At 52.1% G+C, this 26,052-nt stretch overlaps 1 protein-coding gene and 1 non-coding gene across 4 annotated transcripts; both read left to right on the forward strand.

Annotated features, from left to right (window-relative positions):
* Positions 1-613: 613 nt before the first annotated feature.
* Positions 614-687, forward strand: TRNAI-AAU (transfer RNA isoleucine (anticodon AAU)). Its single transcript has one exon. It is a non-coding gene; the product is annotated as a tRNA-Ile (tRNA).
* Positions 688-4,070: 3,383 nt separating this feature from the next.
* Positions 4,071-21,142, forward strand: ZNF839 (zinc finger protein 839). Of its 3 annotated transcripts, none has more exons than XM_025869331.2 (8): positions 4,071-4,382; positions 9,820-10,647; positions 13,379-13,612; positions 15,343-15,435; positions 16,128-16,277; positions 18,985-19,122; positions 19,267-19,396; positions 20,131-21,142. In XM_025869331.2, exons 1-8 carry the CDS (start codon positions 4,092-4,094, stop codon positions 21,012-21,014), a joined length of 2,748 nt encoding a protein of 915 aa, XP_025725116.1. In that variant the 5' UTR covers positions 4,071-4,091; the 3' UTR covers positions 21,015-21,142. The 3 variants fall into 3 exon arrangements, with proteins under 3 accessions (XP_025725116.1, XP_073752004.1, XP_025725118.1); XM_025869333.2 differs by lacking the exon at positions 4,071-4,382 and adding an exon at positions 4,646-5,448; XM_073895903.1 differs by lacking the exon at positions 13,379-13,612.
* The last annotated feature ends 4,910 nt before the right edge of the window (positions 21,143-26,052 follow it).

Raw genomic sequence — 26,052 nt, forward strand, 5'->3', positions numbered from 1 at the left:
TAAAGGAAACACGGAGGAACTATTTAAAATGACATTTGTAATTGTTTAGGGATATGATAATGCTGGAGTATTATTAAGTACAAAAAGAAAGATAAAAAATTATATTCCTTTTAACGAGGTTGAATTGAATGCCAAATATACATTTTTTAAATACACCTGTGCAGTGAGAAAAGATTGTCGGGAAAGATACCAAGACCCCAGCGGCCGTTGTTTTTGGGCAGTGAGGGAATTCGGTGGTTCTTTTGTTCTTTATCTGGTTTTCTGCATTTTCTAAGCTTTATTTAGCCACACCAAAAGCTCTTGATACACAAAGTTTCCACGCTGGAAGGATTCTCGGAGATAAATAAAAATAGAATTGAGTTGCAACGTTTGAAAATGCTATTCCCGAGCCAAGCCTCCCAGGTATCATTTGCATTCCCCCGTGAGAACCTCCGATTCGTTGTGAGAAGCCACCTCCTTTTCCTTAGAGAGTCTCGGTGTTTTCCTCCGGCCAATACGGATGGCAGCGGGGATGACGACGGCCCCAACAGGAATGGAGCCAGGAGATCCACTGCCGGCCCCGCGCAGGCGGCAGAGACCTCGTAGGTCTGACGGCGCTACCCCGCCACCAAGTGGCCGGTTAGCTCAGTTGGTTAGAGCGTGGTGCTAATAACGCCAAGGTCGCGGGTTCGATCCCCGTACGGGCCATGAACGTGACTTTTTTTCCGTGCTCTCATTTTTCAATTCATATTACCTCTTTTTTTTTTTTTTTTAAATAGGCTTTTCGAGGGCTGTGAGCCGCAGACGGGAGAGAGCTGCGGAATCGTTTCAGACTCGGCCCCGAAGTTGGCGCGGGCAGCCAGTGGGGAGAAAGGGCAGGATCCCGCGCGTGTTCATCCCTCCAACTCAGCGCACGCTGGGCACACCTGCAGCTGCCACTGGGGTCTTTTTTTTTTTTTTTAGGATGCTCTCGGATGCAACCGCCAGTTGCTTCCGAACACAGGGCTTCTGTGGACCCTCGGTGCAATCTCCAGCGTTCATGGAGATCTCAGACTTGGAAATCCAGGCCTGGAATTAATTCATTCCACAATTGCTTAGGGCGCGCCTTCTTAACTGCATGCCCTTCCTGATTTGGGGTGGGAAGCAGAACGGTAAAAGAGAAATACAAATCCCGACCCCCGCGGAGACAATGACCCACCAACGACTGCCATGTTTTTAGTGAGGTCTTCTGCTTGTGGAAGCATCTGGAAACCTTCTCTTGCTACTTTCTTGCTTTTCAGAGAGGTCTTAGGCTTCACATTTTTTCCTCTTGGTTCTGCGGTTTGCCGCCGGAAGGCAGCTGATGAATTTCTCACTGGGGGTTCAAGTCTCTGGGTATAGTCTGGCATGTTTAGTTTAACACAAAAGCCAGTTATTTTAGGGTTGATGTCATTTTATATCAGGGTCTAGCAGGAGCTCTAGCCATGTTTGAAAAATATCCAGGGAGAACATCTACTAAATCATTCATTCTTTTCTCAAATATGTGTTAAGCTCTGATGGAATTCAGTAATAGCTCAAGGCCACAGACCAGAGGCGCAAGCCCTTGGCAAGTGCTCAGCGTGTATTAAAAGTGCTCATTAAATGCCAGTGATGGGACCCTTGTTCTTACCAACAGTTAGTCAGAAGGAGAACCTGGGGCTGCTGACGACGAGTACAGACACTTTGGAAGTCACGCCGTGGCTATATGTGCCAGGCACCTTGTTTGGTCCTGCAGAGGAGGAGCCAGCTTCTAGTGCTGCCCTCAAAGCGGCACGCTGTCCTAAACAAGGCCTAAAGGGGTCCAGAATAAAAATTGTTTTGAGCAGAAGCCATTTGAATTCCTGAAAAGTCTTATCTGCCTAAAAGTAGAGCCTTCCCAAAGAATTCAAAAGAATTCAATTGTCATAAATCCCCTTCCCTGGGAGCAATCAGGAAAGATGGACTCTTGTCACTGGAGAGACGTTGCCATCACACCTACAAGGCATGTCACAAAACTCATATCTCCCATCTACTCTGGTAAGGGTCCATTTATCTTTCCTAAAAGGCATCTGTTTTCCCATAAGTACCTTTCTCTCCTTCCCTTCCCCTATTAAGATAGTATATAGGCCCTGCGTTCTACCTGCCTCTTTGAGTCACATTTTTCTGTGAATTCCCTAGGTACATGAATAAAAATGCATCATTAAATTTTGTCTTTTCTCTTGTTAATCTGTCTTTTGTCACTTTAATTCACAGGCCCCCTAAAGACTGAAACTAAGAGCATAGAGGAAAAGTCCCCCTTCCTCCCTGGACAGGCTCAAAAACATGATGCGATGGGGTACTCCGCTCTAGAGGAGGAGGGCGGTTCTTGGCTTAGGGGTCAGAATTAAAAAAAAAAAAAAAATAGGAAAGAAGGGATTAAGGAACTGAAACAGATTCCATAAATCTAATCTCCCTTCAGGCCAGTCCTTAGTGAGGCCCCTAATGAATTGTTAGAGCACCGCAGGGAGCTTAGTGAATGCAACACGAGTATTGACTATGATAATGATGATGGCCATGTGGAGGGAAAAATGATCAGAAGGTCTGCCAGAAGCTCCTCGGACATCAGCCTGGCTCCCCAGTCTCCCCCTTTTGTGGGCATCAAGACACTCCTCGGGTGCCTGGGTGGCTCAGTCGTTGGGCGTCTGCCTTCGGCTCGGGTCATGATCCCGGGGTCCTGGGATCGAGTCCTGCATCGGGCTCCCTGCTCAGTGGGAGGCCTGCTTCTCCCTCTCCCACTCCCCCTGCTTGTGTTCCTGCTCTCACTGTCTCTCTCTGTCAAATAAATAAATAAATAAATCTAAAAAAAAAAAAAAAGACACTCCTCATTCTACCGTAAATGCCAGTTTCCTCCCCCTCTTCCTGCCTACACTGAATACAGAGGGCAGAACAGCCCTGAAGGCGGGGAAGGGGACTCACCCAGCAGGTACTTAATAACTGTTTGTCAACCCATGGCCCTACTGCCTTCCCTGGGGAGGGGAGACGGGAAAGGAGCCCACACCAGCAGCTGCCAGACTCTGTGGGAAGGATACACAGAGCCAGGAGAGTAAAGAGGAGGGGAGATTGGGAAAGGTTGGGCTGAAGAGGAAGTGATAGAGCTGGGGCGGAGGGCACTGAAATGTGGAGAGGGGTGGGGACCTTCCTTTCCCTCCTTCCTTCCTTCCTTCCCTCCATCCTTTGTATTTTCCATGCATCATTCATTCCCTAATCTTGTGCTCTGGGCCGGGCCCTGTGCTGAGCACTGAGTAAAATATCATCTTGGCCCTTAAGGTGCGTCCAGTGTGGATGAGAGGGTAGACCTGGGAACAATTTGGGGTTGGGTGCACTAGTTAAAAATGCACACTTTGTGGGGGCCCTTGGGTGGCTCAGTCCCTCCAGGCAGCAGACTTGATTTCTGCTCAGGTCGTGATCTGGGTGGTGGGATAGAGCCCACTTGGGATTCTCTCTCTCCCGCTCCCTCGGCCCCTACGCTCCTTAAAAAAATGCACACTTTGGGGGCACCTGGCCAGTTGGTGGAGCACGTGACTCTTGATCTCAGAGTCCTGAGTTCAAGTCCCACGTTGGGCATGGAGCCTACTAAAAAAAAATTAAAAAAACTCATTATATATATATATATATAAATTTTTTTTTTAATAAAAAAGCACACTTAGGGTCCCCTGCCAGAACTATTTATCAGAAGGCCTTAAGGTAGGACCAGACAGGATCTTTCGGTGGCTCTAATGCACATGACCTTGAGAACTTTTGGATAGTGTGATGCTAGGCTAAGGGGCTCTGGAACTCCGGAGACCTTCGTCTGGGAGACCCGGGATAGCTCCTGGAAGAGTGGTATTTGGAAAGTTAAATACATCTGTGACGAGTGAGAGGAAACTAAAGCTCATTCCGACTTCAGCGAAAAAGCGATGGGGCAGGGCCAACGCAGACTTCGCCCACGACCTGCTCGCCCAGGTGCGGTCGCCTTCCGAGGTGTCTTGGCCTGCGGGGCACTCGTAGTCCCCCCCCCCCCCCCCCCCTCCCCAGGTGACGCACATTTGAGCCGCCGTCTCTCGGTGGCGCGGGTTCGAGTCCCGGTGTCGGCTGCCATGGCGGACGCGGAGCCGGAGGCTGAGGATGGCAGCGAGGATGGCGGTGGCGGCGCCCGGGCCCCCCCCGGCCAGAGCGGCACCGCCGCGCGCGTGGCCCCGCTGGGCCCCGAGCAGCTGCGGCAGGTCCTGGAGCAGGTGACGAAGGCGCAGCCGCCCGCCGAGCCGCCGCCGCCGCCCTTCGTGCTGCAGGACGCGGCGCGGCGGCTGCGGGACGCGGCGCAGCAGGCCGCCTTGCAGCAGGGCCCCGGCGCCGAGCCCCCGCGCCCGCCGCGCCTGCTGCCGCCCCAGGTGAGGCGCCGGGAGGGACATGGGGAAACAGGCCCGGAGGGGGCCGAGGCCTTGCGGCGGGCGGACCGGGGCCCGCGTCCCGGCACCCCCTCTTCGGCCTCGGAGCTGGCGGGCAGGAGAGGCGGCGTCCGCCCCGCCGGTCACCGCTCCTGCGTTTGCAGCTCCTCCAGCGCACCTCGTGGGCCCCCCTGCCTGGGACCCCGCCCGCTTTCGCCGCGCGGCTCGGGGCGCCTCGGTGCCGCCGGGCTCCTCTCCCAGGCCTTTGTCATTCATCCCGCGTTTGCGGAGCCCTCGCTGTGTTCCAAGCACTGCCCTAGGTGCCGCAGGTGCAGCCTTGAACAGTCAGTGAGGGACCTGAGGGAGGTTCTGGGAGTGACAAGGGGGCTGCTTTAGAATGAGTGGTCCTTCGGCCTGACACTGGAGCGGAGACCTGAATGCATTAAACGGAACCAGCCTGCAGAGCTTTTCCCGTGGAAGGTGCAGCGAGTGCCAAGGCAGGGACTTGGGACAGAGTTAAGCACACCAGCCTAGTTGGATGCAGGACTTACCAGCCTGGGTGGTAGTGCCTGGATTTGGAACCCCAGTGCCCAGCACAGAGCCTGACATACACTTAATGAAGGAAATACGTGAAAGCACTCAGTATACTACAAAATACCATTTCTCAGTGTCATTATTTCACGGGTCACACAGCTCTTGGCTGCTAGGGAAGTTGGAACTAGAGCGTGGTCTTCCAAGCCCAGAGGGTCCCGTGTAGCTCCTGAAGCCAGAGGTCCGTCAGATCATCTGTAAAGCCACATCCCCTTTCAGAGCTGGGGTTGCAAATGACACTGACACTTCTCCCCCCAAAGTTGCCGGAGAGATGCTGCTTCTTAGAATAAATAGATGGAGAATAGAATCAACAGTGTCTGTTGGTGTTGTTGTTGTTATTAGCAGTCTTCGTTTTTGTTTTATTCAGGGAGTGATTTTGGTTGCTTAGAGTTGTACCCAGTTGGTGATCAAGACTGGAGAGGTGTCTTGCTAATGTTGGAGAAGACAGTTGCGATTCTGCCCGAACTGTTTCCTAGAGGTGTGACCCTGAGTAACCCAACCTCCCTGGGCTTTGGTTCCTTTATTCGCAAGAGGGATGGCTCGTTGGATGAGCCTTCTAGCTCATACTCTGCGAAGAAGCAAATGTCGCCTGCATATGTGGCACAAGCAAGTCTGGAGGAGGAGGGTGGTGGTGGCCACTGTCTGCAGAGCCTCTGCCCCATGCCTGGCACTGTGCCAGTCCACTTCTCAGCAGGCTCATGAAAGTGTTTGTATCAGCATTCTCCAGATGAGGAACAAGCTCAGGGAGGTTGAGTGACTTTGCTCAGGGCTCCCCAGGTGTGGCTGCGCTCCAGCACCTGTTGAATGTGACCCCAGCTTTTTGGGTTTGGTATGGCAACTTAAAGAGTCCAAAAATGACATTTTCCCTAAAATGCAAGCACACTTAATCAGAATGAAGCAGCATGATTGTATCCTGTAGCTAATCTGATTGGGATGGCATAAATTCTCCCTGGCTTCGCAATAGTGTAATTTTGCTGTCTAGTCAGCTGATACCCTTTGAGCCCCAGCTGTGCCAGGGAAGCCACAAAAGCAAACCAGATATGTACCTTGCACCCAAGGAGGTTATGATCTAACCAATGAGGTAAAACATGCCTCAGGTAACTTCTAAGCAAGGTCAGACAACTAGAGATGGAGAACTGGATCTAAAGAGATAAAGGGAGAAGTTATTTCTGGCTGAAGGGATCAGAAATTACTTTGTGGAAGGATGAGTCCCAGTTGAAAATATGGAAGGGGACAGGTAGTGGGGTGGGGTGGAATGTGCATTTAGAGAACCCAGGCCTTGTGGTTCTCTGTGTGTGTGTGGGGGGGGGGGTCAGAAGGCACAGACCAAGTGAATGCGCTCCCGTGGGTCAGATTTTGGCTCATGTCTCTCCCCGTCCTCCCTGTTCCCGTTCCATAGAAACATTCCCAGTTCCTTCCAACGTGCCTCGCCCTTTTTCATGCGCCTATGCATTCACACATGTTTTCCTTACACCTAGTCTACCTGTTCCACTTGGCCAAAATTCTCTTCAGCCTTCTTAGGTCCCCTCCCCTGGGAAGCCAGTCCCTCCCCCACCCCACCCACAAGGCCGCCTCTCTTACTGCACCTGTCGGCACTGTGGTGTCATTGTGTCCTTAGGGAGCCTAGTCAGCCTTCCGAATCGTCAATGGAGCTTTTGAAAGTACAGATTTCGGGGCAGGAGATCCTGATTCAGCAGGTCTGCAGGTGACTGAGGCATGGCGGGGGAAGCCACCCACCTCCTCAAGGGTGAGGCTAGGATGTGGCTTATGTTTTCTGTGTTTGTTTGTTTGTTTCAATTGAAGTATAGTTGACATACAATGTCATATTAGTTTCAGGTGTACAACAGCGATTCCACAAGTTTGTACGTTATTCAGGGCTTACCCCAAGTGTAGTCACTGTCACCGTACAACGTCAACGTATTACAGTATTATTGACCATATTCCCTGTGTTGTACTTTTCACCTCCATGACTTATTTTATAACTGCAGGTGTGTATCTCTTAATCCCCTTTACCTGTGTCACCCGCCTCCTCACCCACATTGGCTTATGTGTAAGTATTGGTACACAGAGATACTTAGTAACAGTTTGCTGAGTAAAATAAATATATAACAAAGTATCAAGTAGAACATCCACAAGGTAAACTGGTCTGGAGCTGATTTAAAAATTAGACCAGTTTAGGGCGCCTGGGTGGCTCGGTTGGTTGAGTGGCTGCCTTCGGCTCAGGTCATGATCCTGGAGTCCCGGGATCGGGTCCTGCGCTGGGCTCCCTGCTCAGCGGGGAGTCCGCCTCTCCCTCTGACCCTCTTCCCTCTCGTGCTCTCTGTCTCTCATTCTCTCTCTCAAATGAATAAATAAAATCTTAAAAAAAAATAAAAATTAGACCAGTTTTGCCATCGAGGTACCCTTAAAACAGTAGGATTGGGGGGGGTGTATTGGCATTATCTGGTGATATCCCAAGAGGTTAGACATTCTAAATGGTCATAATGTGAAACAGCTGTGATTATTTAAAAGATCATTGTCATTCCATTCACAAGTACCCCAGGACTGGCCCTCGTGGGCCCCTGGCTCCAGCTCTGTACGTGGCCTCATAAACTAGTACATTGAATCATCTCTGCTGTTTGTGGTAGATGTATCACATGGAGACAGACAGGCGGACTCCAGCTTGATTTCTTTTTTAAAGATTTTTATTTATTTCACAGAGAGAGACACAGCGAGAGAGAGAACACAAGCAGGGGGAGTGGGAGAGGGAGAAGCAGGCTTCCCGCCGAGCAGGGAGCCCGATGCGGGGCTCGATCCCAGGATCTTGGGATCATGACCTGAGCCGAAGGCAGCCGCTTAACCGACTGAGCCACCCAGGCACCCCTCCAGCCTGATTTCAGCGAGAGGTGTCGCTCTGCCCTGTGTGACTTTTTTATTGACCCTCCACACGGTATAGGGTCGAGTCCAAACAGAGCCGTTGATGGCCCCAAATCAGCAGTTCTCAACCAGGGGGCGACTTTCCCCTAGGGAGGCGTTTGGCAGGGGACATTTTTGTCCCAAGTTGGGGGCTGCCACTGGCATCTAGTGGGTAGAGGCAAGGATGCTGTCAGCATCCTCCAGTGCACAGGACGGCCGCTGCAACACAGAATTAGTGGTCTGAAATGTCCGTTGTGCCAAGGTTCGGGAAGCCTGTTCCGGGTGATGAGGTCGGACAAAGATGCTGATTATTTCTGCACTGTGAGGTCCTGAGTCATGTCCGTTTTGCTGCCTCTCCCCCGAACCCATGACCATTACATCTCTAACACCTCTACCACTGTCTCTGGCACACGGTCGCTGCTCAGTAACGACCTGTGGAACATTGTTGATGGCAGCCCTCCCGTCTGGTGGGCACTTTGCTATCACAGACCGTGCTGTCGTGTACCTCCTAGACCTACATCTTTGTGCCTATGTTTCTTATGGAATCCAGGAAGCGGAGTTGCTGTGTCAAAAAGCGTGTGCATTAAAAATTTTTTTAAGATTTATTTATTTATTTTAGAGAGCGCACACAAGTGGGAGGAGGGGCAGAGGGAGAGGGAGAGAGACTCTGAAGCAGACTGCCCACTGAGCGTGGAGCCCAGTGAGCTCGATGCCATAACGCTGAGATCACAACCGGAGCTGAAATGAAGTGTCAGATGCTCAACTGACTGAGCCACCCTGGCTCCCCTAAGATTTTGCTAGATGTTAAAAAGTTGTTGAAGGTAAGCACCCCACTCCTAGGTATGTGTCCTGGAGGAACTCACACATATGCACACACGTCCATGAAGGTTCTGAGCACACCATAGGAGCACAGGGTTGGAGACACTTGTCCATCAACAGGAGAGTGTTTTCTTACTGCAGAGTAAATGAGAGCTGTACACCTTGATATGGATGAATTTCACAAGCCAGATAGGGAGTAAAAAACCTGAAAAAGCCCCACCAAGTTGCAGGAGATGATATTCACTTACATGAAGTTGAAAAACATGACAAAACTGAACTGCGTATTTTTAGGGATATCTACATATGTAATATAAAAAATGCATGAGAGGGGTGCCTGGGTGGCTCGGTTGAATCTGTCTCTTGATTTCAGCGCAGGTCACGATCTGGGGGTTGTGGGATCGAGCCCCGTGTCGGGCTCCATGCTCAGCGGGGAATCTGCTCGAGATTCTCCCTCTCGTCTCCCTTTGCCCCTCCCCACTGGGTATGCTCGCTCTCTCCCTCTTCCTCTCTCAAATAAATAAATCTTCCAAAAAATGCATGAGAACGATCAATAAACTTTCAGTCTAGGGTGAAGAAGGAAGAGAGCGCGCAGATTGGGAGGATAGAAGAGAGCTTAGAAAGGTGATGTTGCATGCCTTGAGGCAGGTGGTAGGAACCTGTGTTGCATTGCTCCTTATGGTTTTTTTTTTTGTTTCTAGAATTTCATTTTTTCAAGAAAATGAGCCTATTTATTGAATCCAATTTAGAGTACTAGGAACTTCAAGTAAATACAAATGTGGTAAAACTGTAAAGAAGGATATTTCTTATTGGGTCATGAAGTCAATTTAGTGGATTAAGATTAGTATTTTTTCAAAAATGATATGGAATAGATACTCTCAGAAGGCATTTATGTAGAAATGGTAAGTAATTTCGTGGAACTTTAATTTATGTATGCAGATGTTTCTGCGTGCACATATGGATGCGATGTAAAGGTCTGGTATGAAACACCTTTGTAAGCAGTATGGATCCATTAAATAGACTTTTATAGGTAAAATGTATTTTATAACTTAGAAACAATTTCAATAATACATTTAAGATGAGAGCAGAATTGTAGAAATGCTGATGAGCCTAATGCTTTTCTCTTTCTGTATTTAAGCAACTGGAAGCCATATGTGTCAAGGTAACATCTGGAGAAATGAAAGGTCAGCAAAGGCCAGTGCCCCCACTGGCCACCATCCAGCCCAAGCCAGCCAGGCTGAGCCAGCTGCCCGCGAGGCCTTCCAGGGTGATGGGGTTCCGGGTGCAGCCCGTGCTGAGCACCGGGCCCCAGCCGCGCTTCCTGAGCAGCTCATCCCCCATTCAGGTGTTTGTGCAGGGGCCCCTGCCTGCCCTCCAGCCCCTGGCTCCAAATGGACAGGGTGCCCCGCTGGTCCCCTTGTCAGCTTCTCACCCACCAGCAGCAACATCTGTGTCATCCAGTTCAGCAAATTTATTTATTTCCAGCTTGCACACAAAACACACTGAGAAACTAAAAAAGTCCTTAAAAGTGAAAACACGTTCTGGACGGATATCTCGACCTCCCAAGTATAAAGCTAAAGATTATAAATTCATAAAAACGGAGGATTTGGCTGACGGTCACTTGTCAGATTCTGACGATTACTCAGAACTGAGTGTGGAAGAAGATGAAGAACAGAGGGAAAAGCAGGTGCTCTTTGACTTGTCCAGCTGCTCCCTGAGGCCCAAGAGTTTTAAGTGTCAGACGTGTGAAAAATCCTACATTGGGAAGGGGGGCCTGGCCAGGCATCTTAAACTGAATCCAGGCCACGGCCAGCTGGAGCCTGAAGAGTTGCTGTCTGAGAAAGCCAACGGGAGCGCGACTCGAGGCTGCGCGGAGGGCAGGACTGCTAGCCTGACGTCACCGGGGCCGTCCACACCAGCCCTTCTACGTGAGCACAGGGCCCAGTCTCCGCGGGCTGGCCTGCAGGTAATGTTTCTGTGTGCTGACTGTGGCCTTCTTCCTGCCCACCCTGAAGCGAACCTCTGTGGTATCTGATGGGGGTTCGGGGGAAGGCTCGCGTAGAGCCAAGATGACCAGAACAGGGCATCTGACACTCCCCCGCTGTTGTCCGCACTGCTGCCAACAAGCAAGGACAGGTGGGTCCTGTGTGTGGTGTGTGTCGTAGGGTTCTCTGAGCGTGTTGGATGGGAAGAGGGTTGCTAATTCTTTAGATTTGGTGGGTAAAACTAATCGCAGAGCACTCCTGGCTGATGCTGACATAACAGCGGGCCTTGGGAAAGGTCTGAGTTGGGCGCAACGGCCCACAAGGGCGCTTCCTGGAGGGTGAGCAGTAACACACTGCTTTCGCGTTTTGTCCCTTCAGAAACTCACAATCAGACAAGGCAGACAGAAGCCACCCTGAGTTGCATCACCACATCAGAATTTACTGACAGCAATTTCACATTCCTAAATGTGTGGTGTGCATTTGTGTGCCGTGTACAAGAGGTCAGTTATTCACGAAATGCAGACGAGGGGTGCCTGGGTGGCTCAGTCGTTAAGCGTCTGCCTTCAGCTCAGGTCATGGTCCCAGGGTCCTGGGATCGAGCCCCGCATCGGGCTCCCTGCTCGGCGGGAAGCCTGCTTCTCCCTCTCCCACTCCCCCTGCTTGTGTTCCCTCTCTTGCTGTGTCTCTCTCTGTCAAATAAATAAAATCATTTAAAAAAAAAGAAAAAAAAGAAATGCAGACGAGACGGATCCCTTTAACAAGGCCTCTGTGGTCACCCTCACCCGCGTCGCTAGAACCTCCCTTCTTTCTTTTCCTTCGACTTGTGTTGGCTGTTATTTCTGTCTGCTTGCGGCTAGGCGATTATATTTGCAGTTTCTGAAATGTTAGAGAAACCAGCGTTGGATCGATGTGGCTAGTCAGTGGGAGTTTGTGATTTCAGTGACCTGGATGATGTTGGAAATGAGTGCCTGTCTGCTCTGGCCGCCTCATTCCCTGTTGTGGGGCAGGGGTTCCTGAAGGAGGGGTGAGGCTGGTGGCCGCTCCGGCTTGTGGATCAGCTCCTTGGGGCCTGAGCAGGTACAGTGTGGGCCCAGGACATCCTTCCTGAGACCTAGTGGTAGAACTAGGGGACAGCCCTGTGTTAGGATTCAAAAGTACTACCTCCCCCTGTCACATTAGTTTCGATCACAGTACTGTTTATTCATGCCGCCTTTGGGCAGGAGTGTTTTCAATCTTCTAGGACTCTGCCAGGTGAGAATTAGACTTCGGTGTTTTGACTTCAAAGCCCACCCTCGAGGCTGCCTCGTTGGGGGAGGTTCTGCACCTCTCGTGGCTGGTAAAACCCCAACTTTTGAGAAACCTCTCTATTTCAGTTGAGGTAGGACCAGGGTGACATGTAGTTTATCATCCAAAGCAGGATATTCAGAGAAGGGGGCACTATTAATAATCCCAAGGGACAACAGCTGTGCCCAGGACTGTCTCAGGATGACCAGGCTAGCCGGCACTTCTGATTTCCTTCATAATGAAATCCTAGGGGCACCTGGGTGGCTCAGTCAGTTAAGCGTCTGACTCTTGGTTTCAGCTCAGGTCATGATCTCAGGGTCGTAGGATCAAGCCCCGCGTCAGGCTCTGTGCTCAGCGGGGAGTCTGTTTGTCCCTCTCTCTCTGCTCCTCCCCCTGCTGTGCGCTCTCTCTATCTCTAGAACAAATTAAAAAAAAAAAAGTAATGAAATCCTACACCACAGCAGAAGCAATTTGTAGATACTTGACTTCCTGAATACGGGCCCTTGGCCTTGGGCGTGGTGGCTGTCCGGATTGCCTGTGAGGGGTGCCTCCAGCTGCTGGGGTGGGGAGGGACATGAAGGCGTGTGTCGCTCCCGTCCTTTCCCAGGAGCAGACTCATGGCACCTAAAGCCACAGACAGACCTGGCATTCCTCCTGGAGCTCCACTGTAATGAAGATTTAGAGGGGAAATTCTGTAAGAGTTCAGAGGACACACTTGGGGCTAGCTGCCATGTGAAGTGTGTTCCTTGTATTCATTTAACGTTCCATCAGTCCTGGGAGATGGAGGTGGATTACTCCCGTTTTCAGAGGGGGGGTGGGTGCGGAATGAGGAAATAGCTGGGCAGTGTCAGACCCAGGACTCTTCAAAAGCTGTGCAAATCCATGAGGACGGAGAGTAGATTCACAGCTCCTGGGGCCTGCGGGCAGGGAAGAATGAATGATGCCAACGGGTATGGGGGTCCTTCGGGGGTGGGGGTGGGGACAAATACGTTTTGGGATTAGTGGTGATGGTTACCCGACCTTCTCGGTGTACGAAAATCGACTGAACTGTATATTTTCAAAGTATGAAGTTTATAGTGTTTGAAATACATCCAATAAGAAATGATTTTTTAAAGCCATGGGTAATTTCAGTTTAATTTGTAAGATGCCAGTGATGTCAGAGAGGTTCCTTGTTTCATTTTGGGCAACACCCAGGGTCATGATTTATCAGCCGGGCCTTACTGGCTCACTAATACTCACTGGATGTCTTAAAGGGGAACTTCGTTGGGAAAGTTAAAGTTGATTACAGTTAATGCATCTTGATAATGCACAGAAGAAATAATTTGGCAAGTTCCTTGCGCTTGACTCAACATTTTTTTGCCCTAAGATCATCACCATGGCGTATAAAACTTTATTTTATTTTCGTTTTGGGTGCGTGACGCTATCTAGAATAGCCAGTCTCTAGAAGTTGAAGAGGCCTTGGTATCCGAACTAGAAAACGGAAGTTATTCAGCCCTTTTGGGATCAGAGGGACACCCAGGCCCTAGAAGGAGTGACTCGTCCACAGCCCCGGCGGAGGCCAGCACAGCCGTCCTGGGGCGGAGCGGAGCGGCTCACCCGCCTGGGGGTGCCCGTGCGGCAGGCGCGCAGAGCCCTTCGAGGGCTAGAGCCAGGCTCAAGGAGGTGCGTGGCTCTGAGACCCTGTTCTTGAAACCTGTGTCTTTGGCGTGATGTGTGACAATTCACTATTAGGTTTCTGAAATAAAAGTCAAATACCCAGATCAACTAAGCAGTTCACCTGAAATGTAATTGGATGAAGTGTGTAATGAATTCAGGGATAGTATTATCTGAAGTAATTCCGAGCTTTCCTTGTCTGAAACGACAAGAGAGCTTTAGGTATAGCAGGAGCTGCTTGCCTTTGTAAGTTGTGGAATGATTATGACCCATGTTTTCTTAGAAGCAGTTTAGAAAACAACAGAAATGGTTCCTATTTTTCTGTGAAAAGTTTTAAGGCAGAGGAACATGTTTCAGGTTTTGAACCCTGGAATCTCCATCCCAGTCCGTTGGGAGTAGACTTAGTGAATTTAATGGGGTTGATTTAGAAAAGCAGAACCCTAAATTCATCCAGATTGCCTTTGGCTAGGATGATGGTAATGACCAGGTGAGTATCTTAAGGAAAAGAAGTGACACACAGCTGATCTTCAAGTTTTAAAAAAAACTTGATAAATGAATTTAAATGTGTAAATTAAATTAAAAAAGAAAAGAAGTGAAGGGTAGCAGAGAGAGTTAGAGGTAGCGAGTTAGTGAGACAGTGGGCGTCAGGGTGCCCATCAGGGAACCGGGGCCTCCAGACTCACCCACAAGGGGAAACGAGAGGTTTTCAGAGAGGAAATGGGTTTCCTAGAAAACTTTGTGAGCTTGCATGCTCTAGTGGGAAATTAAAACCCTGGCGAATTTGCTTTTCTCTCACTGGGCTGGTTAATTAATCCTGGATGACTAACTTTTTCGAGTGGGGGATAAGGTAGTCCTTGACTCGATTCATCCATTAACATTCAAAATGCCACCATCTACTGAGCGCCCCCTCTGCGTGCCAACTCAGCCACCCTAACCCAGCCTCCGTGCTGAGTTCCAGGTTTCCTTCATCATCTCTGCTTAATAGATGAGGAACCTGACAGGTTCGCGAGCTCCCAAGCCCCTAACACTTCCTGTCTCTGAGGCTGCTCCCTTCCCTCCCACGCCATTGCCTCGCCCGGTGCCCCCCTCCATCCTCCTGGTGTCCCAGCCACCTGCCCTCTGTGGACACCCGCGTACTGCCGGTTCGCCCTACTCACATCTCCTGAGCCCCCGAGCTCTGATTCCAGACGTCCCCACCCGGGCATCCTGTAAACCACCCCACCCCTAACTTGTCCAGGGTCTGCCTGGGCTCGAGCTGGGAACCCAGAGTCATTCCTGACTCCCCTGCCCCTTCCCTGACTCCTCCCCTTAACCCAAGGACCTTGCCCTCCCCGCATCTCTCCCTCCCCACGCCCCCACCGAGCCACCCCTGCATTCACCTGGGTCCTCGTCTTCCCCGGCCTGTCCTTTGGCGGTGGTCTCCAGACTGCAGGCTGCCTGGGACTTGCTTGCTTTTTTGTGTCCCCGGAGAGTAGGGAACACATTTCCGGCCCCAGGGCCTGGACCGCACTACCTGCTCAGTGCGGTCACAGGGGAGTCAGACTTTGAATCCAGAGTTGATCATAGACTTCGTCAATGGATAGACAAGTGAGATATTTAATACGCAGGATGTTTCTAGTTGGGAGTTGCTTCATCACTGAGATTTGGGGGAACTTTTATGTTCTTTGTTGCACCAACTTGTTGGCTCCTGGGAGATTCTTTCAGGGCTTTCAAAGCTGTCAAATGCTTTCTTCCGGTAGTTTCTGCACCAGTGTGACCGAGACGCTCTAGTGGAGTTGGCGCTGCCTCAGCTGGCTCAGGTTGTGACCGTGTACGAGTTTCTGCTGATGAAGGTGAGTCATCTTAGCGATTCTAAATGATGGAGGGCTGATTTGAAGTTACTTAGAAAGACATCCTTCACATTTATTTTAGAAAAGCCAGGCTGTCTGGAATCATTTCCCTCCCCCAGGACAGAGCCGAAGCGAGCCTGCTGTCCGCTCCCCCCAAACCCCCAGGACACCTGGCCTCGGGGCCTCTGCCTCCCCTGCCTCTTGTAACGCGGTGTGCGAGACAAGAAAGTGGTGGCGGCCAACCATGGCCAGCCCAGGGCCCTTGCCTTTCTCCCTGCCCTCGTCGGCCTGGTGACGAGGCTCTCCGTCCTGGTGAGCCTGCCCTGACTATGCAGGAGGCACCAGCAGAGCTGCCCAGAGGAGTGAGGCGCTCCTCCCGCCTGCAGGCCCGTCCCCAGGGCCTCTCTGGTCCCTTCCTGCCCCCCCCCCACCACGCCTCCTTGGGCACTCTGACTCACAGCCCCCCTGGTGCCGTCCCCCGGGAGGTGTGCTCTCTGGCCCGTCCTGGTGTTGCTGCTGAGCACAGTGCTGGGCACCCACGGGCTTTGACCGGGGAGTGACCGGGGAGTGGAGGAAATGACGGGCCGCCGACAGCTTGAGGAGCTTGTATCCTTCCCTCCTCGAAGCTTCCTTCTGTAGTTGCCATTTCATTGCCTCTGGTTTAAACCTCTCTTGTCATCTTTATCTTCACGAAGGTTGAAACAGGTCATCTAGCAAAACCTTTGTTCCCAGCTGTGTATAAGGAATTTGAAGAGTTGCATAAAATGGTTAAGAAAATGTGTCAAGATTACCTCAGTGGTTCTGGTCTGTGTTCCCAGGAGCCTCTGGAAATAAGCAACAATAAGGTAACAGTCTCACATAGGAAAAAGTTCTGCTTTTACATTTGCCAAAAGAGGGATATCCATTTAAAGAGAAGAATGTTTTTATTTTTAGTTATTTTTTAAAGTAATCTCTATCTAGAACCGTGAGGCTTGAACTCACGACCCCAAGATCAGGAGTCGCACGCTCCACCTACTGAGCCGGCCAGGCACCCCAGAGGAACATGTTTTTGGTAGTGATATCTTCATAGTCAACTTCTTTTCAGCTCGCTTTTTCCCCGTCACGTGACATTTTAACTATAAAAGCAAATGGCGCTTGTTTGGGGAACCTCAGGAATGCACAGAGGCTGACAGCAACTGAAAGCACCATTGTCTTCTCTCTCACTGCTGACGTCAGGGAACAGCACAGTTGGTAGGGTGTGTGTGTGAGGGTGACCGGGGTCACAGACACGGACTGTGGGGGTTCTCACAGAATCCTCATTTCCCTGTCATCGTCAGCATCCAGTTGCCTCTGGCTATATTGGGTTTTGGATAAAAGTAAGTTCTGATGTGGTCTTTCTTGTTTTGGATAAAACCTTTGCTGGGCACAGTGTGCCCTGTGTGGTCTCCTCATTCAGGGGTCCCCGCCGGGCAGGCCCCCTCGCCCCCAGCCCTCAGCCCCACCTTGAAATGGAGCGCCGAGTGATGCCATGGCTTTAAATGTGCCTGTTTACTCGTACAACTGTAGCTGGCACGCCGGGGTCCCAAACACACCAGGCTCGGCCACTCACCGCTGAGAAAATCCACAGGCAGAGAGGTGAGTGGTGGGGACACAAGAAAGGAGTTTATTTCAGCGAGGCCGACACTGGGAGGACCACGGACTAGCGTCTCAAAGACCGTCTCGTCTCCCAAGTGCTGAAGATCCTTCCAGGTTTATGTAAGGAGGATGTTGGGCGAAGGTGGGTGGGTATGTGCAGGGGCAGCGAAGGTCCAGTCTCATTGTCCTGGGCTCGGTCCTGAGGGGTCTTGCTGGCTCGGGGCAGTCCTTGTTGCTTGGGGTGGGGGGGTGGTTTCGGTTCCCCTCACGGGAGGCCTTGCCCTCAGGGTTTTTTCTGCCTGAGCCAAGAGCTGGAAAGAAGAACCCAAGTAGCAAGTTTGAGGTCAGGAGTGGGGCAGCCACTGCCCTGGTTCACAACCATAAGGAATACTTGGGCCATGTTGCCTTTAACTGCTGTTTGAGGGTCTACTAACCTGGTGATGGGTCTGCCCGCCTGCTCCTAGCCTTAGCGTCACGGAGGGTACGTTACTTCCGTAGCAAGCAGTCTTGAACCACACTGTAACAGTCCATGGGTTTTGGGGGTTTTGGCTTTTGGGGGGTTTTTTGGTCATTAGTTTTATACAAATTCAATATTTAATATTACCTAATAAACTTGTATTTTATCTTCTTGAATTACATGTTATAGAAATATAATGGGTTTTTTTCTTCTTTTTTTTTAAGACTTCATTTATTTATTTGAGAAAGAGAGAGGGAAAGGGAGAAGCAGGCTCTCTGCTGAGCAGAGAGCCCGATGTGGGGCTCGATGCCAGGACCCTGAGATCATGACTTGAGCTGAACGCAGACGCTCAACCTACTGAGCCACCCAGGCGCCCATAATGGGTTTTTTCTAAGCTGCATACAGATGGCTTTGTGGGCAGGAATCACTTACATGGTTTTTTTGTTTGTTTTTTGTTTTTAAATATTTATTTGTTTTAGAGCGAGAGCGCATGGGGAGGGGGGTGGGGCAGGGGGAGAGGAGAGAGAGAATCCCAAGCAGACTCTGTGCGGCCCAACTCAGGGCTCGATACTGTGACCCAGAGACCATGACCTGAGCCAGAATCAAGAGTCGGACACTCAACTGACTGAGCCACCCAGGTGCCCCAACTTACATGTTTTTTTAGACTGTGAGCTCAACAGGTGTGGGCATCATCCTGTCACAAGGCGGACTGGACACACAACGCTGTGCACACCCATGGGGACCCATCTTTACAGGCAGTTGAGGCTGAGCCACAGCCTCCTAGGAGCACAGACAGTGGCTCAGCTTGCAGGGGACACAGGCAGGTTGGGAGGCGCTGAACCTGAGGGGCTGTCTTCTACCCCGACCTCGATCTGCTGCCCCTCCTTCCCTGCCCCTTTCCCTCCTGCTCTGCAGTGTTCCCTTCCTGTGTCCACGCACAGGTGACAGGTGTCACTTGTCACCTTTATCTGGTCTTCACAAATCCACCCCCACCCCCCCGCCCGGGCAGCTGCAGTCCCCCTCACAGGATCAGGAAGTTCCCCTCGGCCAGGAGCAGAGAAGCCGAGGCCCAGCTCGGCTCTCAGGCCCCCACATCCTCACCCTCTGCACTGCTTGGAAGGGGAGACCTTGTTCTGGAATGGGCAGGAAGGTACCAGTGAGCATTCAGAACAGGAGGAATCATGGGCGAGACCTCACTCTGGTGTCTGACTGATGCTGAAGAGAGCGTATTTAAAAAACTTCTTGGTGTGTGCTTCTACGTCGTGCTAACACAGAACCTTGGATAAGACCTTTGCTGGGCACAGTGTGCCCAGGTCTGTAAGGACTCACTTTCTCCTGAGCTGTTCCGTTGAACTTCGCGTGCATCTTCGTGTCTGGCAGTGTTTAGGGGGCCCCTCGCCACGCGGCGGGGCTTCCCAGGCGCACTCGGTCCTGTAAGTCCGGTGTTGATGTGCTGTTCCCCTGTGCGCCCTTCCCCCCAGGTGGCCGAGTCTTTGGGAATCACAGAATTCCTGAGGAAAGCAGAGGCACACCCAGAGTGCGGCCCAGCCGAGCGCACCAGCGGGCGGCCGGGCCGGGCCGAGCTGGACGAAGCCAGCCAGCAGAAGCGGGGAAACGAGGTGGGGCACGCGTCGAAGGGGGTGCCGGGTGACCCGCTGAGCCCCCGTGCTTTGACTTCAGCCCACAACGCTGTTCTCCAGAAAGGAGAAGCGCGAGCTTGCTGCTTCCTCCTAGCCTTAGCTGATTGGGTCTCCTCTTCCCAGACTGCAGAGGAGGGCCTGGCCTGGGTGAAGAGGACCAGAAGAGACGCCCCGCCCCGGGACACCCCTGAGCCTTCTGCCGACCGCGGAGGCCCGCAGAAGCCTGCCCCCTGCGCCCCAGCCGCCAGTGAGGGTAAACGCGCTTTGTGGTGTGCGCCCCGCGGTCAGAGGCCTGCTTTCCGCTGGCGGCTGCCCCTGGGGCCAGATCTAAGAGAACCTGGTTTCTCAAGAGTTTTATCCCAACCTGCCCATGTTCTGTCGTTGCCTCTGGTTCCCTGTGAGTCTTGAGGTCAGGGAGGCTTTCTCGAATCCCTTACCGAAATGAAGAGCCACCGCATGCTGGTGAGTGGATCGCTTTCAGGAGGGTCCCGAGGACACACCACACCTGTGGCTTGGCTTTCCTGAGACTTGGCTCCAAGTGCAGTTGGGATTTAACATTGGAAACAAGACCCACTCTGGTTTTTATTCTGCTCTAGCCAGCCTATCAACTAGACACTGAGTATATGGCGTACCAAGAGTAATTATACCACTTTCCCAAACCGCTTGATCCTAAGGTCTCCAATTGAAAGAGACATTCTCCATTTTAGAACTTAGAATTCTGCGGAAGGGGAGGGCAGATTTATCCAGTGGGAGCAGGGAGAACCCTGGCCCGTTTGGTACTCAGCTGCCCTCACCTAACGAATCCATGCCGCCTCTTGCAGCTTCCTCCATACTTGGAAGCTGCCAATCCTAAGGAGCAAGGAGAGTTTAGGTTTCCATTTGTTTTGCCAGAAAATTCATTTGGACTGGCTTGTTTGGGATGGAGAGTGCAGTGAACAGGCCGTACCACCGTACACGTATGCTTACCTGTGTCTCTGAACTGTTTAGGTTGTGCCCATCATGTAAGTGGGAACACTGCTCACCACTCTGAAGAAAGCCACACGATGCCGGTTTCTGAGAGTGACAGAAGCGTGTTGCATGCAGGCCAGCAGCTTAAAGCACTTGCTGACTTAGAGGCCAAGAGTGGGTCTGTAGCTCCTGCTTTCTCGTATCAGCATGTCAGTGGGCCGAGCCTTTGTCCTCAGTCAGGAGAGCCCGGGACGCGGACGCAGGGACAGGTGGCAGCATTCCCTGAGGAGAATGTTCTGGAACACTCTGTAGCCTGGAACTCGGGGGACAACCGGAGGAGCCGGGCTCTCTGCAGCACCTTGACATCCACTGGAGGAGAGGACTCCCTGCCGCCTTCTGGGTCTCGAAACCTCGAGATGCAGGACTCCCAGCAGAAAGGCCAGCAGACCAGCCCCAGCCACATCCCGCTTACAGAGGATGCAGGCCCTCGGCTGGTGAGGGTTTTGTCCGTGGACACGGTGCCGGCTGACTGCGCGCACAGGACCGTGCGGGAGCTGGGGCCTCAGCTGGGCCAGGCGGGGTCGCTGTCCACTGATGGGGGTCAGGGAAGCTGTGTGGGGGACTCGGGCGCCTTCCCCAGCGGGCCCGAGGCCCATGCTGACCCGCGAGGACTGGCGAGTATTGTTGCTGTTGGTGAAGCCGTGGCTTTTGAAATTACCAACGGGTGCCGCGAGTTGTCGTCTCAGGGACAAGAACCGCTATTTATTCAGACCTCCGATGGGCTGATCTTGCCCCATCCGGGTTCCCTAGTGCCTGGGGACGGGGACCTCGTCCTGGTGGCTGGTGAGGAGGGGCCCACCGTGCACACAGGACCCCGGGAAGGGGCTCCCCAGGAAAGTACAGAGGCAGAGGCCGCACAGTGAAGTCAGACTGCGGTCCCGGACACGTGGGTATTTTAGCCAGAGAAGGTCTATTGGAAGTCATGTATATTTTTTTATTGTGAATACTGACACAAACGAACGGCTTATTTATAAAGGATAACGTCTTTCTACTTGACTGTCTCCCTTCTTCTCCCGTGCCTTGCTTGCTTTCGTACTGATGGCCGAGCCGCCGCCCGGCACTGGATTTGGCTGAGGAGCTAGTCCTTAGAGGCCCCTGACGACCGCCACGGTTAAATCCACCACACTCTTCCTCGTCGGCCCTGCTCCCCCAAAACTGTGTCCCCTTACCTCCTGGGTGACCTGCTGCTTTTCCACCATATCTGGGTTTAGGAAGTAAATAACCAAGTGGACCGCCCTGGGCAGCACTGGGAAGTAGGAAAGAAAGTCGTACGTGCTCGCATGTCATGTCATGGATGCGGGAAGCGGGACCCACGAGGGCTGCGGCAGGGTGCCGCTGAGCGCAGAGCCCCGGGCCTCCGGGGCCTCCCCTGCAGAGCTGCCTGTTGATGTCTCTTCTCTGTTGAGCGTTCTCCTCGGCTTTGTTACGGGGAGGGACAGGGAAGGTCCTTGGCCCCCCTCTCCCCCCACTTGCAGAGGCTGTGAGGAGAGACCCCCGAGCAGGCAGTGCTGGGGATTGCGGCTGCACCCCACCCACGCGCCGTGCTCCTTCCGGGGCCTGCTGTGGAGGAGCGGGCTGTAGGCTCAGGGCCATTTTCCTGTCCTCTCCCTTGATCTCAAAGCCGGATCCACAGAACAGAAGGACAGTGTTGTAGGACGCAGCGGCTAGCAGTGAGCCAGCCAGTTGCCCACGAGAGTCGGGCTCACAGGCGAGACAGTGGTACCTGCTGTGGATTTGGGGACACTTCTCAGGAGCCTAGAGTGAGTCCCGTCCTGGGGTCGTGGAGGGAGGACGGAGCCTCCTGCCTGAGGATCGTTCATGACCCTTGTCAGGCAACTCACGCAACAAACCGAGTCACGTCTGGACCCCTGGTCCGTGGTCTGGACCCAGGCCCTGTGAAATACGAATTTATTTTCTATTTAGAGGACATTCCTGAACACCCCAACACACCTTAGTTTCACCATGGTGGGTGTGCTACTCTAAACAGATGGTGCATTTAGTGGAGTAAAAGACCCCCTCGCTCCACGGAGCAGGAGGTTCTGGCGGTGCACCCGTGAGTTTGACCTGTGCTCATGGAGGGACGGCAGCCGCCAGGACTGACGGACAGGCCTCTGCTCTGGGCGCCTGTGCTGTACCGGCCAGGGCAGCGTTCAAGGGTCCCCTGATCCCCAGATTTATAGCATGGCTTCTACCCCGTGGTGCTGCACTAGCAGACACCTTACTACGTAGAAAGCAAAGGAAAATTTCCTTTTCTCGTGAAGGATTTTCCTTTGTATACATAGTCCTTCTAATTTGAGATACTCAGATTAGGGGAAGGAGTGAAGAGGCGTCAGAGCACCGATCTGGGGACACATACCACCCAAGGGACTCCCACAGGGTGGCTGGGGCAGACCCCAGTGAGGACGTGTGTTTTCAGCGTTTGTTACCTTACCTGGCATCAAGTTCAACTACTGTCATTACTAAATGCAATGAAAGAAAGTCCTTTATTTTCTGTGTTCTCTGGAAAGCACTAGGGCCCTGCAGCTGCGGCCCCCACCCCCCACCCGTCAGGCGCATCCACGTTGGCCTCCCCAGTGGTCACGGGAGTGGGGAGAGCTGAACTGGAAGAGAGGCCGAGAGGGAGCCAGTCTTTAATGTCCTCTGAGGCCTACATTTTTTAAAGAATAACGTCTATTTTCATCTAGGGAATAATAAGCACATAACTTCGAAATGCCAAAAGCTACCGGAAGGCCTGTGCCAAGCACGGGCAGCCCAGCCTCAGCCCTCGGCCCCTCGGCCAAGGTGAGCACTTTCTCCTTTTTGGTGATTTACCTCCATGTGTTCAAGTTATGTCTCTCTCACAGCTTTCTTGATTCATTCGTGCTTGATGGCATCGTGAGACACGGGACACAGCTCGCACACCTCCCCACTGTCCCCGCGGGGTCCCTCTATCACGGGATGGTATTCAGTCAGGATTTAATGCTCACGGTGAAGTGTAAATACTGCTCGTGTGTTGTGATGACACGACTTCCCGGAAGCTTTGCTTTTTCCTAGAGAACTGCCCTGGGTTTTTTCATTCGCTTAGTGGCTTGCTTCCTTTTCTGCCATTTGTTTTTTATCTTTAACAAGATTGTATGTGCATATAGTTTAAAGTGTCAGTTCTCTGAGACGTATTTTTTTTTTAAAGATTTTATTTATTTATTTGAGAGAGAATGAGAGAGAGCACGAGAGGGAAGAGGGTCAGAGGGAGAAGCAGACTCCCCGCTGAGCAGGGAGCCCGATGTGGGACTCGATCCCGGGACTCCAGGATCATGACCTGAGCCGAAGGCAGTCACTCAACCAGCTGAGCCACCCAGGTGCCCGAGACGTATTTTTTAAAAGAGAAAGCAGCGCCTCCCCTTCCTCTTCTGTTGATTTGATGCTCGTCCCTGTGGCGCCATGATGGCCACTGCCGTGTGAGCTAAGGCCTCCATCACACCACATAATTACATTGTCTTCCTCCATCCTCTTCCCGCGGTAACCACCTCCGGGTCTCGTAGCTGTCTCTTTGGCGTTTTCAGTCTACGTCACTACACAACAGGCTAATGCTGTCACTTCTTGATGTTCTAGGTTTAGGCATTACTGGCTGGCTCACGGAGGCTCACGCACCCATGCTGTCCCCCACCGCCACCACCCGCGTGCACTTGCCAACCTTCCCCTTGGTAGGATGTCAGCTGGCTGCTTCAACAGAGGTAGCGGGGACAAGCGACCGGAACACGCTGGCGTTTTCTCTCTCTCTCGTCTTAGTCCCTGCGGGCTGCTCTAAAGGAGTACCACAGACTGGGAATCTCATAGACAGCAGGAGCTTATTGCTCACGGCACTGGAGGCTGGAGGTTGGAGATCGTGGCGCCAGCATGGTGCGGTGAGAGCTCTCTTTCTGTGTCTTAGCTGGAGACCTCCCGCTCTGTCCTCACATGGTGGACGGGGCTGTGGAGCTCTCTGGAGCCTGCACCCTCATGGCCTGAGCACCTTCCAAAGGCCTCACCCTATTACTTACCATCTCCTTCAGGGGTTAGGATTTCAACATATGAATCTGGCGGGGACATATTGAGACAACAACACCTCCCAAGTGAAAACGTGAGCCGAAGGCACTCGGGAACTTGAGTGGCCTTGCTCCAGAGGTGGCCCAGACCCAGGTTCCTTCCTCGCCCCTTGGGGGGGAGGGGCTTTCCCCAGAGGCCTTAGGGGGGCTCATCACCCTCATGTGTCAGCTCCGCCCCCCCAAAACATGAGGGGCAGGAGGGGCACACACAACTTTTGAGAACCAAAAGTTCACGTGCACATCTCAGCCACGTGGCCACAGTTGGCCACAAAGAAGGTTCTGAAACCTATTAAACTGGTAGCCATATGCCAGCTAAAACCCAAATGAAGTAAAGATATACTGAAGGACCACCAGTGGTCTCTGCCAAACCCCTTCTCCCAGAATGGTTAAAATTGTTGTGGGTCGGTCTAGAGAGGCAGGAGTAACAGCTTTGGAACCTCAGCAGCTTCAAACAACCGAGGTGTATGTCTCCTCATGCAACATGTCCCTCACAGGCTGATGGGACGGCTCTGCTTCATCACAACCAGGTCGGGGACCCAGCGGGGTGGCCACATCTCAAACCCTGCCAGTGGCCAACTCGGAGGGAACTGAAGGGAGGTCTGTCCTGTGACCAGAAGTTGCCACGTGGTCTCCCCCAAAGGCAAGAGAACCAGAAGAGCAGGCTTTCATGGGCCGCAGAGGCAGGAGTCCAGGAATATTTGGTGAATGGCATGGATGGCTGACCAACTATAGGGTCACGTTATTATGACATGCAAGTGTTATTCAGAGCTGAGCTGCGTGGTATGTTGTGACTACTTTGATGCTTTTGTATAAGCTTTTGTGTTTCCTGGAGAGTGTTTTTCTTTTCTTTTTTTAGTTTTAATGAAATGTACTTATTGTTAATTCATTCTGAAGCCCTTTCCCAATCCTGTTCTGTTTTTGTGGACTTGCCCTTTGCATACTCCTTGGCTGTCTATTTTGGCAAGATACCTGGAGGCAGAGTTTGAATCGTGTGAACAGTCTCCTAGCTTTAGAAGTCTGTCAGCTCTCTGGAGACTTCACTACTGTGTAGTGACGGCAGAATTCAGCAAATTCAACCACCAGAGGGGTCATCCTTTGATTTGATGCCTCTTCCATTTCGTGAGAGATCTCTGCACCAATGCCACCGGATAATTTGTCAGTTAGCTCTTTTGTGTCTGTTTGTCCTTTGCAATATCAGCCCTTTCCATTAGTTCCCCTGGGCCACTTGGGTGTCTGGGGATGAGGCATCAAGAACCCATGGAATGTCCTAGAAAGGCCTGCTCACAGTATTAAGTCCTTCACTGCCCCCCCCCTTTTTAAATATACCCAACGTGGGGCCTGAACTCACAACCCTGAGATCAAGAGTCGCATGCTCCACAGACTGAGCCAGCTGGGTGCCCTGAAGAGCATTTATTTTTTAAGTATGTCCGAAACATAAAACTGCCAGTGAGCCTCGGGGCCCTGGCCTATCTGCCTCTGGGGCTCATGACCACAATCTGCTGGGCAGGGCAGCCTGGAGCAGAACACCCTTTCTGCCCCATGCTAACTGCATGGCTTCCTGGCTACGAGATGTCTGAGGGGCAGCTTTTACGGTAGTGAGACCTCAGTGAGTCTACAGGGACAGAGGAATGAGATACAAAGAAATGTTGCCTTTCAGTGCTTTTGAGGTGTCAGTTTGCACAGCGAGGTAGGCTCACTTTCTCCCAAACGAAATCCCTGTCATGTACGGTCTTATTGGAATACTTTCCTTCTTTCCCTGTTTCTGGGACGCTGCAGCTTCAGTCAGAGGAGCCTACATCCCATGTCACGTATCACATCGTGTAGCACGAAGTTCCTTACA

The sequence above is a fragment of the Callorhinus ursinus genome, unplaced genomic scaffold, assembly GCF_003265705.2.
Source record: "Callorhinus ursinus isolate GAN/ISIS: 27379988/994484 unplaced genomic scaffold, GSC_fseal_2.0 scaffold8, whole genome shotgun sequence".
Lineage (NCBI taxonomy): Eukaryota > Metazoa > Chordata > Mammalia > Carnivora > Otariidae > Callorhinus > Callorhinus ursinus.